This window comes from Triturus cristatus, chromosome 11 (assembly GCF_964204655.1).
Source record: "Triturus cristatus chromosome 11, aTriCri1.1, whole genome shotgun sequence".
Classification (NCBI taxonomy): Eukaryota; Metazoa; Chordata; class Amphibia; order Caudata; family Salamandridae; genus Triturus; species Triturus cristatus.
The window spans coordinates 188,716,624-188,733,997 of record NC_140594.1 but is presented as its reverse complement, the minus strand read 5'-3'; the positions used below and the strand labels follow the sequence as shown (position 1 = coordinate 188,733,997).

The 17,374-nt window shown below is 45.8% G+C and overlaps 1 protein-coding gene across 2 annotated transcripts in view; it reads right to left on the bottom strand.

The window, feature by feature from the left end:
- The window catches only part of PTPN11 (protein tyrosine phosphatase non-receptor type 11), a 663,532-nt gene that overhangs the window by 388,909 nt on the left and 257,249 nt on the right, over nucleotides 1-17,374 (bottom strand). Inside the window, exon 4 of one of the 2 annotated variants that reach the window (XM_085636151.1) lies at nucleotides 4,304-4,511. In XM_085636151.1, coding sequence (XP_085492277.1) covers nucleotides 4,304-4,511 — 208 coding nt within the window. The remainder of the gene's footprint in view (nucleotides 1-4,303; nucleotides 4,512-17,374) is intronic. The other variant, XM_085636152.1, reaches the window with a different exon arrangement.

The window sequence follows — 17,374 nt, the reverse complement described above, 5'->3', positions numbered from 1 at the left end:
GTGTTTGCACACGTCTCCTCAGGCCCCGCCCCCTTCCTTCACCATTGTACAAATATTCCTCTAAAATTAGCCGAACTACGAATTCCGATTTACTCACCTGTTATCAGGAGAGAACCCAGTGCTGCATCTTTTAGACCAGCACTGACCCTGGAAAGTAATTCTAAGCATACTTACTAGTAACTTGTATTTCCTTCCATATGAATCCATTGTGTGGTTTTCAGCAGAAAAGTTTCTAAGTGTCTATTTTCACAAACTAAACATTTTCCTAAAAAATCGTCTGTATGACTTAAACACATTCTTGCAACTGTTTACAGGAGATTCACCAGTGCTGGATCCAGGATCCACCACTGAGTAAGAAAAAGTAACGATAACACTACTTACCTGCTAAGTGAATTTTCTGCCATAGGATAACATTCGTGATTCTATGTGAAAAAAATTTCAAGTGTCAACTTTTAAAATACAATAATATTCCTTAAAAATCACTACTGTAACCAAAACGCTTTTACTCAACTGTTTACAGGAGATGTCCAAGGACTGAATCTAGGATCCAGTCCTGTGATTAGAAAAGTAATCCATAAGGTAACTAATTGCATTTGACTAGAAATTCACATTGAGCTCAATGTTGCATTGTGTTTGAAATTGTGTTGCCTATTGCAACAACTGTAACTACTGTACTTAAAAGTCTATTGCCTATTTGCAAAGTATTTAAACTAAAGTACTTCATTCTGAGAAAGTATATTTTGTATTGTAATGTATAATGTAATTATAATGTAATTAAAAAAATAAAATATCTAAAAATAAATAGTTTAAAAAATGTAGTAAATCAGTATCAAAAAAATCAGTATAACAATTAATACATTAAAAATTGTCATTTACAAAACCTTAGAAATTCACTGAAAAAACCATAGATTTCAGGCCTGATATAGTTAGGAATTAGCATTTTTAAAAACCTTGGTTTTTTATGGTTTGGTTCGTTATTTAAATATGTATTATATATATATAGCAATTTGCATTGAAGAATGAGTGAATATATAAATATAAATATCTGGATGGAGGATTTAGTAGCAGTGTGATTGACTGTTTACTTGACTAATTTATAGTGTCTCACTAAATATATTGGATAGTGACTAAACTGTTTGAATATCTGTATCACTTTGTCAGTTGTTGTGTAAACTGCTGCACCAGTTGGTTACTAGCTACGTGGAGGTCTATATTAGTTATTAATTAGTTAACTGAGTATTTGTATGGGAGAGTGAATGTGTGTGTGGTTCGGTGGGGGGTGCGTGACTGCCCAAAGATGTGTGAATAGTTGATTCAGTAGGTATATGAAGTTAAAACTACATGTTATAACAGTTGTTTGGGTTAGTGAATATCTTTATGGGTGTGGTGATGAGCCAATATATGTCTCAATGGTACATGTCCATCAAACTAGAAAAATAAAAGCCAGTGTATGTGTCAGTTGTTGTATATAAATAAGTATACATAAGACTCAGTGATTGTATGAGTGACTGTACGAATGACTGTATAGTTGTAATAGTGTTTTCATAACACACTAAGTATGAGTTATTATCTATATGAATAGATGAAGTGGTGTTTTTATAAGTGTATAGCTAAGTAAAGGTAAGTATGATCCATTGTTTGCAGAAGTGAGTAGGATGACTTCATAAGTGATTAGGATGTGTGCTGGTGTGTAATGTCGATATAGGTGTATAAGTATATTTGATAGTGTTCTATTGATCATTGACAGCATGTATGAGTGAATCTATAGGTAAGTGGTTAGATGTGTGTATAGATCTAGGAATCACTGAATGGGTGTTTAGAAACTTGTATTGGTGTGTCAATGGTTTTAAATCTGGCACTCTGTATTTTACAGTGAGTGATGAAAGGTTATACTAGTGTATGATGAGGTGTATCTGATTGTCACGTGGATGATGTCATCAGTGATGTCATCAGTGATGTCATTTGAGATGTCATCAGTGATGTCACTGACCATGTCATGAATGATGTAATGTGACATCATCAGCAGTGGATTGCGGGCGCGCGAGATGTAGTTAGTACAACTACCTATATCGGAGGAATTTCAATGGTTTTGTTCGAGTGAAATGTCCAGCTAACTATAACACCCCTAAAACCTATTGTTTTTGCAGTGAATTTCTAAGGTTTTTTAAAATGCTAATTCCTAACTATATCAGGCCTGAAACCTATGATTTGTTCAGTGAATATATATATATATATATATATATATATATAGATATATAATCTACCTACTAGCGACCGTATATATATATATATATATATATATATCACCCAAAAATGCCCTGCATATGGGCCCGCACTCCACAACAGGTAAAATTGGAACACCAACATTTATTCTAAGTAAAGCAGGCATTTTAGTCCGAGGCTTTTTTCCAGTTCACTGCTTCTGTCTTGCCGGACGCGTTTCAGAGAACATTTCTCCGTTTTCAAAGGCATGTGAAATTTCAGCGTTCAAAGCACCACAGTTACCATTCTGCTCTTGTTCACTTAATGAGCCTCTGGTGTGCTGCAGCCTCCGGTGAGCTCTTTCCCCTAAGGCATTTTGGTCTCTGTAGTGCTTTCATAATAGTCGCCCTCCAATGGGTTTCTGTCTTTAGATATAAATGTTAAACAGGGAAACACAGACTGAAAGTCCTGCTTTCACTTCACTTTTGAAATACCTGCTCGTCGTTTACTCCTGGCATAATTCCAAGACGATCCCTCTCTTTTTCAGGGAGGTGTGTCGGCCCCACGGCTGGACCTGCCGTGTATAAATCACCCAAAAATGCCCTGCATATGGGCCCGCACTCCACAACAGGTAAAATTGGAACACCAACATTTATTCTAAGTAAAGCAGGCATTTTAGTCCGAGGCTTTTTTCCAGTTCACTGCTTCTGTCTTGCCTGACGCGTTTCAGAGAACATTTCTCCGTTTTCAAAGGCATGTGAAATTTCAGCGTTCAAAGCACCACAGTTACCATTCTGCTCTTGTTATTATGAAAGCACTACAGAGACCAAAATGCCTTAGGGGAAAGAGCTCACCGGAGGCTGCAGCACACCAGAGGCTCATTAAGTGAACAAGAGCAGAATGGTAACTGTGGTGCTTTGAACGCTGAAATTTCACATGCCTTTGAAAACGGAGAAATGTTCTCTGAAACGCGTCAGGCAAGACAGAAGCAGTGAACTGGAAAAAAGCCTCGGACTAAAATGCCTGCTTTACTTAGAATAAATGTTGGTGTTCCAATTTTACCTGTTGTGGAGTGCGGGCCCATATGCAGGGCATTTTTGGGTGATTTATACACGGCAGGTCCAGCCGTGGGGCCGACGCACCTCCCTGAAAAAGAGAGGGATCGTCTTGGAATTATGCCAGGAGTAAACGACGAGCAGGTATTTCAAAAGTGAAGTGAAAGCAGGACTTTCAGTCTGTGTTTCCCTGTTTAACATTTATATCTAAAGACAGAAACCCATTGGAGGGCGACTATTATGAAAGCACTACAGAGACCAAAATGCCTTAGGGGAAAGAGCTCACCGGAGGCTGCAGCACACCAGAGGCTCATTAAGTGAACAAGAGCAGAATGGTAACTGTGGTGCTTTGAACGCTGAAATTTCACATGCGTTTGAAAACGGAGAAATGTTCTCTGAAACGCGTCAGGCAAGACAGAAGCAGTGAACTGGAAAAAAGCCTCGGACTAAAATGCCTGCTTTACTTAGAATAAATGTTGGTGTTCCAATTTTACCTGTTGTGGAGTGCGGGCCCATATGCAGGGCATTTTTGGGTGATATATATATATATGTGTGTATATATACATATATATATACATATATATATATATATATACACACACACTCACACACAAGCACACATACAGAGAAAGAGAGAAGAATGGTTCACCGAGGTTTTAAGGTTTGCAGCACTTAAACAAATAATCATGAAAGTAACAAGTAAGATATTTTCAGGAAACGTATATAGATATTAATGTCTACAGGGTTATGAACTGCCAAATAATGGCTTGCTTTGCTCGTGAGAAACTCTTTAGCTAGCACAAATCTATAATGTTTTAACTGTATGTACATTTTCTTAATGTGTTGGGTGGTAAGAGTTGAATTTGGCAGGATCCCTTTAAGGTTTCTGTTTAATAAACGGCACCTGCAATGGGAGCCTGGAAAGAGTTATGATGTTGATCAATCTTGTGGGGCAACTGTGGCTATTATACCCAATGTAAACTCTGATCTAGAAATCATTTCACAAATATGGCCTGTAAAGGCTTTTATCATTAACAAAAATATACCTGAAAAAGCTCTACCTGGCAACGTATCATGACGTGTGTCACTTTGGACTTTCCGTCGTTGCTCTCGCCTTTATCATCCCCCGTGCGCACAGATAGGACAAAGTCACCAGGGTGACTTTGGCTTTCACGGACCAGAAAGCTTCCATGTTTTCCTTTTTCTGTTAACAACTTCTCAGCTTCCTTCCCAGAAAGGTGCCCATGAAACCACCTGCATCATGTAAAAGAAAGACGGATAATTTAATCTTGCAACTTGTGAAAGATACATCCATTGTTTACAGCAAAATCAAGGATATGAAGAGGAAGGTGATCAAAAATAAATGAAAACAGACAGGAAATAGAAGAGAAAAGGAAAGGTATGGCTGTACTGTTCTTGGGAAGAGCTGTTTTCTTGTGGTTTGACATACCTGCAAACGAAACACCTACAAAAACCCAACATCAAGAATGACTTTATATAGGACAAATGTTGTGTACTGAATAACATTTGCGGCATAAAATATCAAATAGGAAACCACACTCTCGTATATGCAATTTTAAAAGAAATTGGAAACACTAAGACGCATCTGCAAAGTATAAGTGTTGCGTGAAAATAGCATACACACAAGGGCAATGGATTATGCAGCTATCAAGGAAGAAATGATGTAAAAGAGTTTTTTAAGCAAATTATGCAGCACATATTCTGGCTTTATTATGTAACTACTTTTACCACACTTTAAAGCAAAATGAATTCCAATGCTACTAAAAATGTTATCAGATCCCGTACAAGGAGTCACAGGGCAGACAGGGGCTTCTGGGGGCCGACTGTGGTGGTATAAGTAGTTTCTAGCAGCTGTCGCAAGATCCGTCCGACTATAGCTCTGCAGCCTGAGCAAAGTACAACCCTTTGCATATTTGGCACATGTTAAAGAGGGCGAGCAGTAACAGACATCTCAGGGATGTAGTGTGTGTGTGTGTGGGGGGGGAAATGACCTCAGAACACAATAATGAGCCAATGGCCACAATAACTTCAATATCCAGCCCAGAGGTAGTCTTTAAAAAAAAAAAAAATTAAGTACTTTTTAATTCTCATAGCAGTACTAAATACCGTACAATTCAATGCAGAATACAGGGCAGTGGTCCTGATCACGATGTTGGTAGTGGCTCTACACCAACCCATCGCCCCTTGAGCTATTTCCAACCTGGGTGACCCTGATGAGCTTGCCCACACAACAATTATGGAAGAAGCATGAATCGGGCTCAGGTGCGGATTCTGGTGCTCCACAAGTCACATTTGCAAACACTTCACACATCTTGTGCATACTAACCCCTGCTTTTGTAGAGGGTAGACAGTCAGTCTCTGAGTCTGTTGCCCTCAACTAGCATGGATCTGGAGGCTTAGTCCTCTCCTCACAAGTGGAGGTCTTCAGTGGGCGGAGCCAGCCACCAAGCCAAAACATCTCAGGGTTTGAGATCTTCGCTAGCTCACGAGACTCTGGCACCCCCGGCTTCCACGCCTGGCATGTGACGCCATGCTGTGCGCCCCTGGAGTGCTGGAGACGCGAGGCAATAGCAGGAGTAGGAGGGAGCCGAACACAAGCCGCGAGCCCCGTGGAGGAGACGTGGGAGGCGCCCCAAGCATGCACCTAAAATGACAGCTCGGTAGTCAGGATCGAACTGCGGAGCTCTCTAAAGCGGTGCACCAAACAGGCGAGCGCGGTCACGGTGACAAGTGTGGAAGAAATGGAGGCTTGGGGCCACTCTGCACCCCACCCCACAATTTACTCGGTGGAAGGCCCAGTGGGAGCCCAGCCTGGATCTGAAGCCCCTCCTCCACCCCCCCAATAGTCCAATAGTACAGAGCATTTGGCCGCAGCGCCAGCCATAGGGGAGGCAGTGCCTAGGAGGACCTCCCCCCACTTACTACATACTTCTGCCTCACGGTAGGCCCGGCATGGCCCTGCCTTTCTACTGGTGGCCCCCCTTCCTGCTGTGACTGTGGGGGAGGGGCAGAGTAATATCAGCCACTTCTGCCCCTCTACAGTCCTTTTGGAGCCTTATCCGGAATCTTGCCACCCTGAGCGACGCCCGACCTAATGGGCCACGGGATGGCCGGCCCTCTCACTGCTGTGGCCCCTGGATAACAATACGGGTAGCACCCCCTACCCTCGGTAATGCTCGGCGAGGAGGGAGGTGGAAGAATGTGGTGGCCTGTTCTTGACCAGCGAACCCCCTGGTTGCCACCGAGGCCCTGGAACCTGTTTGAGTGCTAGGCCAGCGACCACGGATCCCCATCTCTTTTTTCTGGTGGCACTGCTGTTTCCCCCTGGAGGGTCCTGGCACGGGCGAATACCTCTGGACGTTGTGGTCTTTGGTGAACAGTTGCATGTACTGTTTGGGGGCTGGAGGGGGCGTCTTGCCCATTCCCCCCCACTTGTCAGACATGGGTCGTAGACAGAGATACGGGGATGATGATCCACCGAGCAACCGCCAAGAGGGGAGTGGATACTCCAACCTGGACTCAAAGTAGATAAATTACTGGCTGCGATTGATGCTATGGCGGACAGCCTGGAAGGCAAGATCAACTCTATCGCAGTTGAGCTTGGCCTTATCCAGGAGTGCTCCAAGAAGGAGGCTGGGAGGGTGTTGGCCTTGGAAGCAACAGTCCAAATTTGGTACTAGAAAATCAAGTCACAGTGAGTCGTCTCACGCAACTGGAGGCACCTGGCCACCCGGCTCCAGTATCAGTAAGGGAGGGCCCATCACAATAATATTAGGGTTGTTGGCCTACTGGGGGAGTGGAGAGCGAAGCCATGCTCTATTACTAGGAGGACTGGCTTCAGGAGGTAGTGGCCGCGAAGGAACAGTCCAAATTCTATTCAATGAACCAGGTCCTCAGAGTCCCAGCTTCCCTCCTCATAAGCCCAGGGCCCCCCATCCCATCCAATGGAGGCCCAGTTCCTTCATTTTCAGGACAGGAACATTCTTCTAAAACAAACCCATCTTCATGGCCCCTTTGCAGTGGAAAATGCAAAGGTTTCACTGTATCCTGACTTTACCCTCCAGGTGCAAAAAACACGCACCTCATTCCTCTCCATAAAAGACGTCTCTGTGAGCCGTGGCTGCCATACTCCCTGCACTTCCTGGCCCGCTTGAAAGGACAGGCAGAGGACAAGACTCACTTTTTGCTAGATCATGTTGCAGCGTGGGACTGGTTGGAAAGCTATGATAAGGAGACGATGAGACAGGAGCCAGCGGCCCCTTGCTGATCGACTCTCACCTCATCCTGAGACCCAATCACTTAGTGGATCCGCTTCGAGCTCGGAGGGCTCCACAGTGCCCAGACTAGAAGGCACTCTCTGGGGGGTTATCCTGGGTACGGCAGATGACAATTTGACTTCGCACTTTTGTATGGTGGCTACGTTATACCCTTCAAAATCTACTAACTTTCTATAGTTCCCTTCTTTTTCATTGGCTTGGTGGCTCCTGGGCGTGGGGCTTGGACTTAATACACCCTGTAATATTGTATTGTATACAAACTAACTGTTGGACTGGCTGGATTCTTGCCTCTTGGAGTGCTCCGACATGGCGAAGGGTGGTAGGCTTGATAACTAGATGCGTTTTGATACAGGTATGCCCAGCATGCATAAATATCATGCTAAACAGCTGCGCTAACACCCCGTCGCATCCCAGGATTAGATTCCCCGCTTATTTGTTTGTTATGTGTACAAATCTGTGAGTGCAAGCAGAGTTCACCCTTATCTGTACTAATCTGTATGACTCAGTTTCTGTGGCTTCAGTCAGTTTCATTTGCATTCAGCCGCTAACTCCCATTAGCGGGAGGACCACAAGCGAGTGCACATACAGTACTTCATCTCACTTTCCTGTCCTAGTATATGCTCAGCTGAAAGGACGCCAGTTATGACGTCACCTAGCACCTACCAACTTTTCTCTCCTCTCACTTGTGAATGCTTTTATGTTGAACTAGCAGCAAATTATGTGTCCTTTGAATTATGAACTGCACATCCTGCCTCAATTAACAAACACGCTGCTGGCTGATTCAGGGGCTCCTCAGGCTTCAAAGTAATGTTCGTTCCCCCACTGTCACCTGGAGTATGATCGGTAGAGTTAGTTAACCGACTCCCTTTCATTCCATTGTGATCGGTATAACTGAACTGTTTGTAATGCTCTAGGGTCAGCTGCCTCCATGCCTATATAGTTGGCAACCCCATCAGCAGAGGTGACTTACAGAGCAGTCACCCCGCTCCGTCCAAAGACTCCCTCCCCTACCAAGTGGCCATTCCCCACAGCCAGAGTATATGCCTCTTTTTAGAACAAGCATTTGCCAATGCAACAGGTCTCACATTTACACGAGTTTGAGCAACTGGCATTTTAGTTGACAATGCCTTTTATTTGTTTTTGTAACATAAATAAAACGCATTGATATATACAATTCCAATAGCTTAAACTTGCGCAAATGCGAGACCTATTGCATTGCAAATGCTTGTTGTAAACGTGGCCGGGCCGATTTTTCATTCAAATCCAACTCTGTGTGGCATGTAATGCCCATGCCCAAGGCCGGTTGCTGCCCCGGCCGATCTCCCATTTGATGCCTCGCGAGCCCTGTGTTTGTGGGGTAGAAGAGGCTATCCCGGGGTGCGGGAGGAAGTGGCAAAAGTGTTTGTTTTTAGCACTTGAGAGTGCGCCTCTGTGTACAGTGGAAACAAGGACTTGGTGTGCTGCCCATGCCAAGGGCAGAGTCTGTGTGCAATGGGTACGTCTGTAGATGGTGCTGTAGCGATAGTGCTGTTGGGAGGGTCAACGCATCTGTAGCAGAACTATGTGCACTGACCCCAGTCCCGGAAGACTTAGCTTAGGTGGTCAACGCGCCTGCTGCAGGGGTCTGGTTGTGAGGTCCTGCAGGTTCAGTAAGATAGCTCACTGGATTAAAGCACAGCATGGACGCGTGCCTGCAACCTGCATGCATGCTTACTGAGCTGTACCGGCTGCTGAGTTCTATGTTCTTCCTACAGGTCACACAGGTTTTGTTTTCTACAAGACAGCTCATTGGAATAATGCATCTACTGCAGAATTGTGCAATCGTCATGTTTTACGCTCAGTGTGGTTATATTGAATAAATAGAGGTAGAGGCGCAAGGACCTGATGGCTGGGAATTTCCCACCCAAACCACTGGGACAGCAGACGGGCAGAGGCACTGAGCGGGACCCGCTTCCTTGACAAAGCTCAACCAGTGTGTAAATGCTCCACTGCCCCTGAAAGTACATTAAAGCTGTGCTCCAAAGGGTGGCAAAGGCGGTGCCACCCTCTGCCCAGAGGGTGATTATGAAATGTCCTAACTGTTCTTTACAAGTGCCTGGACACCCCCGGGGTTAGGCGCTACATAAATACCTGTATTACTAGGAAAACTTCCCTCCAGGTCCCAGTGTTTTCACATCAAACAGGTGGTGTGTCCCGCAGGTGCGGCCATGGCATCAGTACACGGTGATACTGTGTGTAGTGTACACACAGGGACAGGCAGGCCCAGGAGCAGGCCGTGCATTGGAGGCAGCACCAGGGCTGTGTACAGTGTACACACAGGGGCGTGGGAGGCCTAGGAAGCAGGCCGTGCGTCTGAGGGGGCAGTACAGGCAGTACAAAGGAAGTGTTTGCTTACAGAGGAGACAACAGCGGGCACTAACCCCGGTGCACTCCACACATACCTAGCAGCATCCCACCCCTGGGGGGCAGAGACTCTGACTTTAACCATCACAGCCTCTCGGGTGCTGGGGGTCGGGGGGGGGGGGTGGTGTCATGCACCATGTCAGGGATGATGGTCTGCTACAAGACCACAGTCCTGAAATGCTGCTTTGCAGCGCCAAGGTGGCACAACAAGCATTTACAATGCTATGATGTCGCATTGTAAAAAAGAAAGAGTGGGCGCCTCGCTCCAAAATAAAGCTAAAATAAATAAACTGAGCAAGGTGTCCTTAAAGCGGGCGCCGCGCTCAGAAATAAAGTAAAAATAAATACATAAACGGAGCGAGATCCTACTTTAGTGGCGTACGTAACCAAGTTGTCAACACGTTGGACGGCTCCGGCGGCGCCTGAGGGAGATAGCAACAGGAGGACGCGGTGCCGCCTGGGGTCCGTAAACAAGCTGCCACCATTGTGAAAAAAAATAGTGCTTACTGACTAATAAAGGAGACCGTGTAACGCCGCAAGTAAATGATACGAGTCCGGATGGACCTTCGCAGAGCGAGTAGTGTATGCACGCTACAACGCTAGGCGAGACCTAAAAATGGCACACGGTAACAGCCAAAAGAAAGAACTTGCATTTTCCATTGCATCGCGTCTATGACATGGCTAAGTCGTCATATTTAGGGCAGTTGTTCATTTTGAACGGGAAGAGAATAAGGCCGACTAAGTGGGACTACTTTTGGATGTGGTACATGAGTTTGCAGGATTTGCGAGCAACTAGTGATGTAAAAGAAAAGGCCCATAAGGAGTTGTTGGAGTAATAAAAGGATTTTGGAAACAGGCGTCAGATCAAAAAATTAGGGAAAATTGGAGAGAAAAGCAGTTCGATGCCATTGGGGCGTTTCCTTGCATTCTTGTGGCAAGTGCACGACCACAGGATGAGGGGGAGGAAAAAGACCCAGTGCTAGAGAACATAATAATGGGCAGATTGGGAGATTGGGGAGCCCACTGACAGTTATGCTTTGAACCAAAGGTTGTGTACGTGAGTTCTCCTTCCCACGCATACAACCATCTAAGCTATCTGCAGGTGAAGAGGCTGAAAGCCGCCCCCTGGCACTTCAACTCGTAAATGAGGAAGTAGCAGAAAAAGATCTTGATAACATTTCAAACATTCTTTTGCTTGCAATATTACTAGAGGAGGTAACGTACGCTCCCTACAAAATGAATGAACGGCATCGCCTAACGCAGAAAACATGTGAAACAAAAGGCATTACACAGCCACTACAAATTAACCCTTTATGGAGACAAGAGCATGGCGATGACAGAATGGACCACACATGGGATTGTGATCGTCTACGCACATTAATTTGGGATATTTGCACGTACATGCACAATGCCGCAACTTTAGAGCACTCGATTGGGAAACAAGGAAACCCTACCCACAAGGAGCCTGGGTATTGTGTGCTGTAAGGAAACAATAGCTCATGCGGATTAATACTTATCAATATAGTATGTAATCAAAAATAATAATAAAAAAAGAAACGGGGATTGTAAAAGATGTCAGAAGAAAAGGCAAAGCCATACACGTTGGTTCTTTTTTTGTGAAGAATGATCTTCGTTTATATTACTAGAATATTTACACAAAAGGTGCACATAGATATACAATACAATTTTGACATTAAACAAACAAATTACAAATTAGTGTCCCAATGAAAAAAACCTAAACAGACAATTAACATACCATACAACATACAAACAAGGTTTTGATTTCACTTTACAAAGGCAATCACATACAATTAATAATTCAAATTAACAACACTTAATTAATATAGGTGTTGAATAGTGATTTGCCTATCGCGTCAACGGCGTTTCGACCCTGTTCCAAATTAGAGGGTCTCGTCAGGACTGTCTAATATAGGGACACCTTAACGTCCAGGACTGGTGTATATACAGTGACACCGTGTTCGAAGTGAAAGGATAAAATATACTCACAGGTACCCAGCCGGGTGCCCTGTGAGAGAAGACTCACACGGAGGCAGTGGCCCACTTTAAATCGATGTAATCGTATTTGTGCGTGATGTAGGGGTCCTTCAATATACCACACCGACCGAATTTCCAAACTTTTATATAGCTGTCGCCTTGTAGAAGCGAGTCCGATCAACTCTCTCCCTTCTTCCGGGTCTCCGAGTATCCCGCGAAGTGCTGCAGCAGGCGAACAAGGTCCTGTCTGCGAGGTACGATCACCTTTGCAACTTTAGAGCAGGCATGTAACGGACACACATAGCAACAGGGAAGCCGAAGGAATAGTATATCCATTCCCATAACTCGCCCCGGTCCCAAGAACAGCATCCCGTCCACCTCCCCAGTACTAAAGAGAAAGGTATTTTTGAAAAGGAATCACTCAAAATGTCCAGCACTATTAAACAATTTTAGTTGAGTGTAGGCTACACCAAAACGAATTTACAGCAAAGTATTACAGACAGTATCAGGAAGCTGTGTTATCTTTGGTGCAAAAAACTTTAAGGGGATATGGTCTTCAGAAACACTGCACTTATGCGCAGCACACCAAGACTCTGGTCACAGACGAAACACTAGTGCCCCCTTCCCCTACCATCCGCAAATTAATGGGACATGTCAAAATTTAGCTTCCAAGAGGCAGATTTAACATATTGGGGCAATGCGCTACGTCAGTGGAAAGAATTACTGAATTCCCTGACAACCCCACAGGTAGTGCAAACATTAGCACCGAAAGTCCACCTCCCCTATGGTTACAAAAACAATGTTTATCATGCCCCTATGCGACGGGGACAAGCTAACCACCCCAACATATATTCATGATCGTTAAGCCCTGTTAGCGCACCTAATATGGATAGGGCAAAGTGTCCTCCTCTGATTGGTTCTCTGCTTTGCATTGGCTTGGAAATTCCCCACTGTCACAATCTGGACATGTGGGAATGTACCAGCCTGTATCATGCACTATTATCTTTTTCTGATTGGCTATGTATCTAATAATTGTGTAACCTGAACTGTTTCATGGACATGTGTTGTATTAGTCCATTGCTGCTGAGAAACTTTCTTATTCTTGTGACATATAATGAATAGCCTATTATGTGGTTTGTGCAAAAGAAACAATTGATGGACGGAATGCTGGACAATGTAGATATTCACCCACAGTCACAAGGATCTGGGTTTAATCCATCATTCTTTTGCTCACCACACCACCCCAGATTGGACCCAGCCATATGAAAATCAGTCTTGACCCTGTTCCTTGTGGGGACAGTCCAGCCCGAACTGCCAAGCCAGGTCCTCCCTGGACCGGAAACAAGCATCCTGGGACCTGTTACAGGGCATCACCCTTCATCAGCCAGGCTAGCTTGAATCCAGTGGTGTAGTGAGCACGGGACCCACGTCTGGGCATACCCTTCCCACTTAGGGCGACATATGCAAAAGAAACAATTGATGGACGGAATGCTGCACAATGCAGACATTCACCCCCAGTCACAAGGTTCTGGGTTTAATCCAACCAGTCCTAGGATGCTTGTTTCCAGTCCAGGGAGGACCTGGCCTGGCAGTTCGGGCTGGACTGTTCCCACTGGGTGCAGCGTCATGACTGATTTGCATATGGCTGGGTCCAAACTGGAATGGCATGGTGAGCAAAAAAACGATTAATTTAGGCCCAGATATCTGTACTGGGGTAAATGTATGACATTGTTCTGCATTCTGTCCATCTATCGTTGTTTTTGCATTTGTCACCCCGAGTGGGAAGGGTATGCCCAGACGTGGGTCCCGTGCTCTCCATACTACTGGAGTCAAGCTATCCTGGCTGATGAGGGCTGAAAGCCCGAAACCAGTCCTAGGATGCTTGTTTCCAGTCCAGGGAGGACCTGGCCTGGCAGTTCAGGCTGGAATGTTCCCATTGGGCGCAGGGTCAAGACTGCTTTGCATATGGCTGGGTCCAAACTGGAATGGCATGGTGAGCAAAAAAACGACGAATTTAGGCCCAGATCTCTGTACTGGGGTGAATGTATAACATTGTTCTGCATTCTGTCCATCAATTGTTGTTTTTGCACTTTTATGTGGTTTGTAGCCATAAAAGGTTGTGTTGAACTTCTCTAATGTGGGCACTTGGCTTATGTCAACTGTCTCCGTATCATGTTAATACATTTTCTTTCATGTGAGCTTAAGGAATCTGTTTTTGATTTCATGTAGGCTTCTACACATGGTTGTGCTGCGGCATGTCAGAGGATGATAGATGCTGAATACCTGACGCGCACATACTCTGACCATTGTCCCCTTTTATGCACCTTTCGGTGGTCTCCTCCCAGATTTCTGGCTCAATAACGAGGGTTCTTTGGTGGGGGGCGGATGGGAGGCTTTTAAGGCGGTTCTGCGCAGCTACTGCATCTCTAGCAGGGTGGGGTGCATGATCAGTTACACTCAGATATACGTCAGCATTGGTCCTCGCTGGGCTTCATCTGAACTGGGTGAAACACGAGCTGGCAGAGAGAAGATACCTGCTAAACATGAGAAATTGTTCACATCGGTGGAATACCTGCCCCAATATGATTATAGGGCGTACATTGCGAGGGCCCTCGCGGAGAGAGACAAGTCAGGGAGCATGCTGTCCTGGCTCCTCCAGGAGAAGACTGGGAGACACACTATCTATTATATTCAGAATTCTACAGCTTGAGTTCGCGCAGAAGGATATCAACGCAGTATTCCTACACTACTATCACAAGCTGTACGCAGCAGGTGCAGAGGTAGAGGATTCAGAGGTATTGCGTGAAACTGCAGATTTCTTGCCTCTGGTGCTGGACCCGCCCGTGACTAAGCGGCTGGGGGTGGAGATTTCCGTGCAGAAAGTCCAGGTAGTCATTAAGGACACAGCCAGGTCAGACTGATCGCCCATAGAATTTTACTCTACCTTCTGGGCTGCTATTGCCCCAAGGGTGGTGGTCATTTTCAAAGGGGCGAAGCAGTGAGGCACCATATCGCCTAACTTGTGTCAATAGTATCCCTTCCCAAAAAGAGTAAGGACCCGCTACTAGTGGACTCCTACCATCCATTATGCATGCTCAACTTGAATTACAAAATCCTGAGCAAAATACAGGCAAACAGGATTTTGCCACATATGAGCACACTCATCCACCCTGATCAAATGATTACTGCATGCTGCAGAATGTTCGCCAGTTGTTCCATATCCTTGACAGACAGGAGTCGCTCCCATCAGACGCCCTTGCCCTAGCCGTGGATATAAGGAACACATTTGATTCCCTGTGGTGGGACTTTCTATATGCTGTTCTCCTGGGAATGGGGGTTGATGTGTAATTTGTTAAATGGCCCAAACTATTGTACTCCCAGCCGATGGCAAGGATTCGGAGTGGATCAGTGATCTCTGAGGCATGTGCTATGGAACAGGGTACTCAGCAGGGCTGCCCTATATCACCCCTGTAATTTACCCTTGTGTTGGAGTCATTTGTGTTGATGATACGGCGGGGGGGGGGGGGTCACTACCGGGGTCTACAGGTGTCAAAGGACCACATGTATATTTTGTTATATGCGGAGGATATGCTCTTATACATGCGCAGTGGACCTGCTGAATTGGGGGGCGCGGTGAGGGTTCTGTCGAACTTTGGGTTACTGTCTGTTCTGGAGATTAACTGGCACAAGTTGTACGCCTTTCCTATATGACCTGGCTCGGGGGAAGATCGTTCCCCCACTACTATACCGGCACTGCATGGGGAACACGCCTCCGTTTGTTACGTAGGGGTGGATGAGTATAGAACTACGGAGCTGCTCTTTGAGGGCGCCTTTGCCCGAGTTCTGTCCGCTGCAAGGCGATCAGTCTTCTTTTGGAGTACCTTTTCCAGGCCCACGTTAAACCAACATTTGTAAAGCGCGAACAATCACCCGTAAGGGTCTCTAGGCGCTGGGGGCCGTCGGGAAGATTAATCAAGCTATTGCCCAGAGTCACATGGTGCTAGGCTAATCTGCCGCCGGGGATCGAACCGTGATCCCCAGATTCCGGAGTCAGTCGCCCTGGCCGCGGCGCCACACCTGGCTGGTATCTGTTAGAGGTCGGATAGCTATATCCAAGAGGGTTTTATTACTACGTCTCCTTTGTCTCTTCGTGCCACTACCAATCGTGCTCCCTAGGCACATTTTCATGAACTGGATAGTGTGCTTTTCACTTTTTACTGGGAAACTTCCAGACGCAGAGTAGCCCTGAGGAAGTTACGTTTGCCGGTGGATGAGGGAAGCATGGCTGCCCCAGACTTCGAACTGTATTATTTGGTCGCCCAGTTGCAGTGGCTGGCGATTGACACTCTGGGAGGCAGAAGGCGCTCAGGAGCACGGGACTCCCTCCAGGACTCTCCTTACGTGCATTCTGATGTGCCCTAACCCTGCCTTGGTGGTTCGGGGGCGGGGGGGCAAATATTTTCATCTGCACGGTACAAAATGTATGGGCAAGGACTCTGCAAAGAACCCACACTAGAGCACCCTATAATTGTAAGCTCCTCTTATTGATGGCTCAATAGTGAGTAAACATTTTATTAAGCATGCAAATACCAGGTGCATTTGCGCTAACAGCGGAAACCTCAGAGAGCCGGTTCGTAGACATTAAGTGTTCTTTACTTTGTGTGTAATACAAAGAGCCATGTTTTGAGCTGTTTCCCAAAACATGGCAGACTGCGCTGAGATCTTAAGGCCAGTGGAAGTGAATTCCAAAGTTTACAGCCAAGATGGTGCAGATTTCTGTTCCCCCATCTAGTTTTCTTTATCTCAGGGACTTCTAACAGATGGGCTGATAGGAACCGTTTGGCCCGCTTTTAGGTCTCGCCTGAGCCAGCGCTTTAGCGCTGCTCTCGCGAGAGCTTTTGTAAACGGGGGATATGAAAGTGCAAACTAGTGCTTTCAGGCCGCCAACTACAGTGCATGTGCGCCGGGAGCGCGCACCATTTGGCAGCCTGAGAGCACTAGTTTGCACTTTCAAATCCCCCGTTTACAAAAGCTCATTTCGCGGCCGCTTTGATGTTCTCAGTGAGCCGCGCGGCCACTGAGAACATCAAAGCGGCCGCGAAAGTGCTCACCATTTGCCACCCCCTCCCTTATCCCACTTCCTGCTTGTTTCACAATGGCGACAGCTTGTTCTTTATTTCAGTCTCCATCTCTTCCTTTTCTCATTCTTTCTCTTTATTTCTTCCTTTTCACGAGTTCGCACTATATAAATATGCAAAAAAAGACAAAAACTGCAGTACGTGACGGAAAACTCCCTGGAAATCCATGCTTAGAGTGAAGCGTGCGGAATACGGTCAGCCTGGCACAGATATTCATCTCAGGCCCGTGTGTTCAGGGGCACTTCCAGGCCTTTATGTCTTCGCCCTCATTGGCCTCCATTCT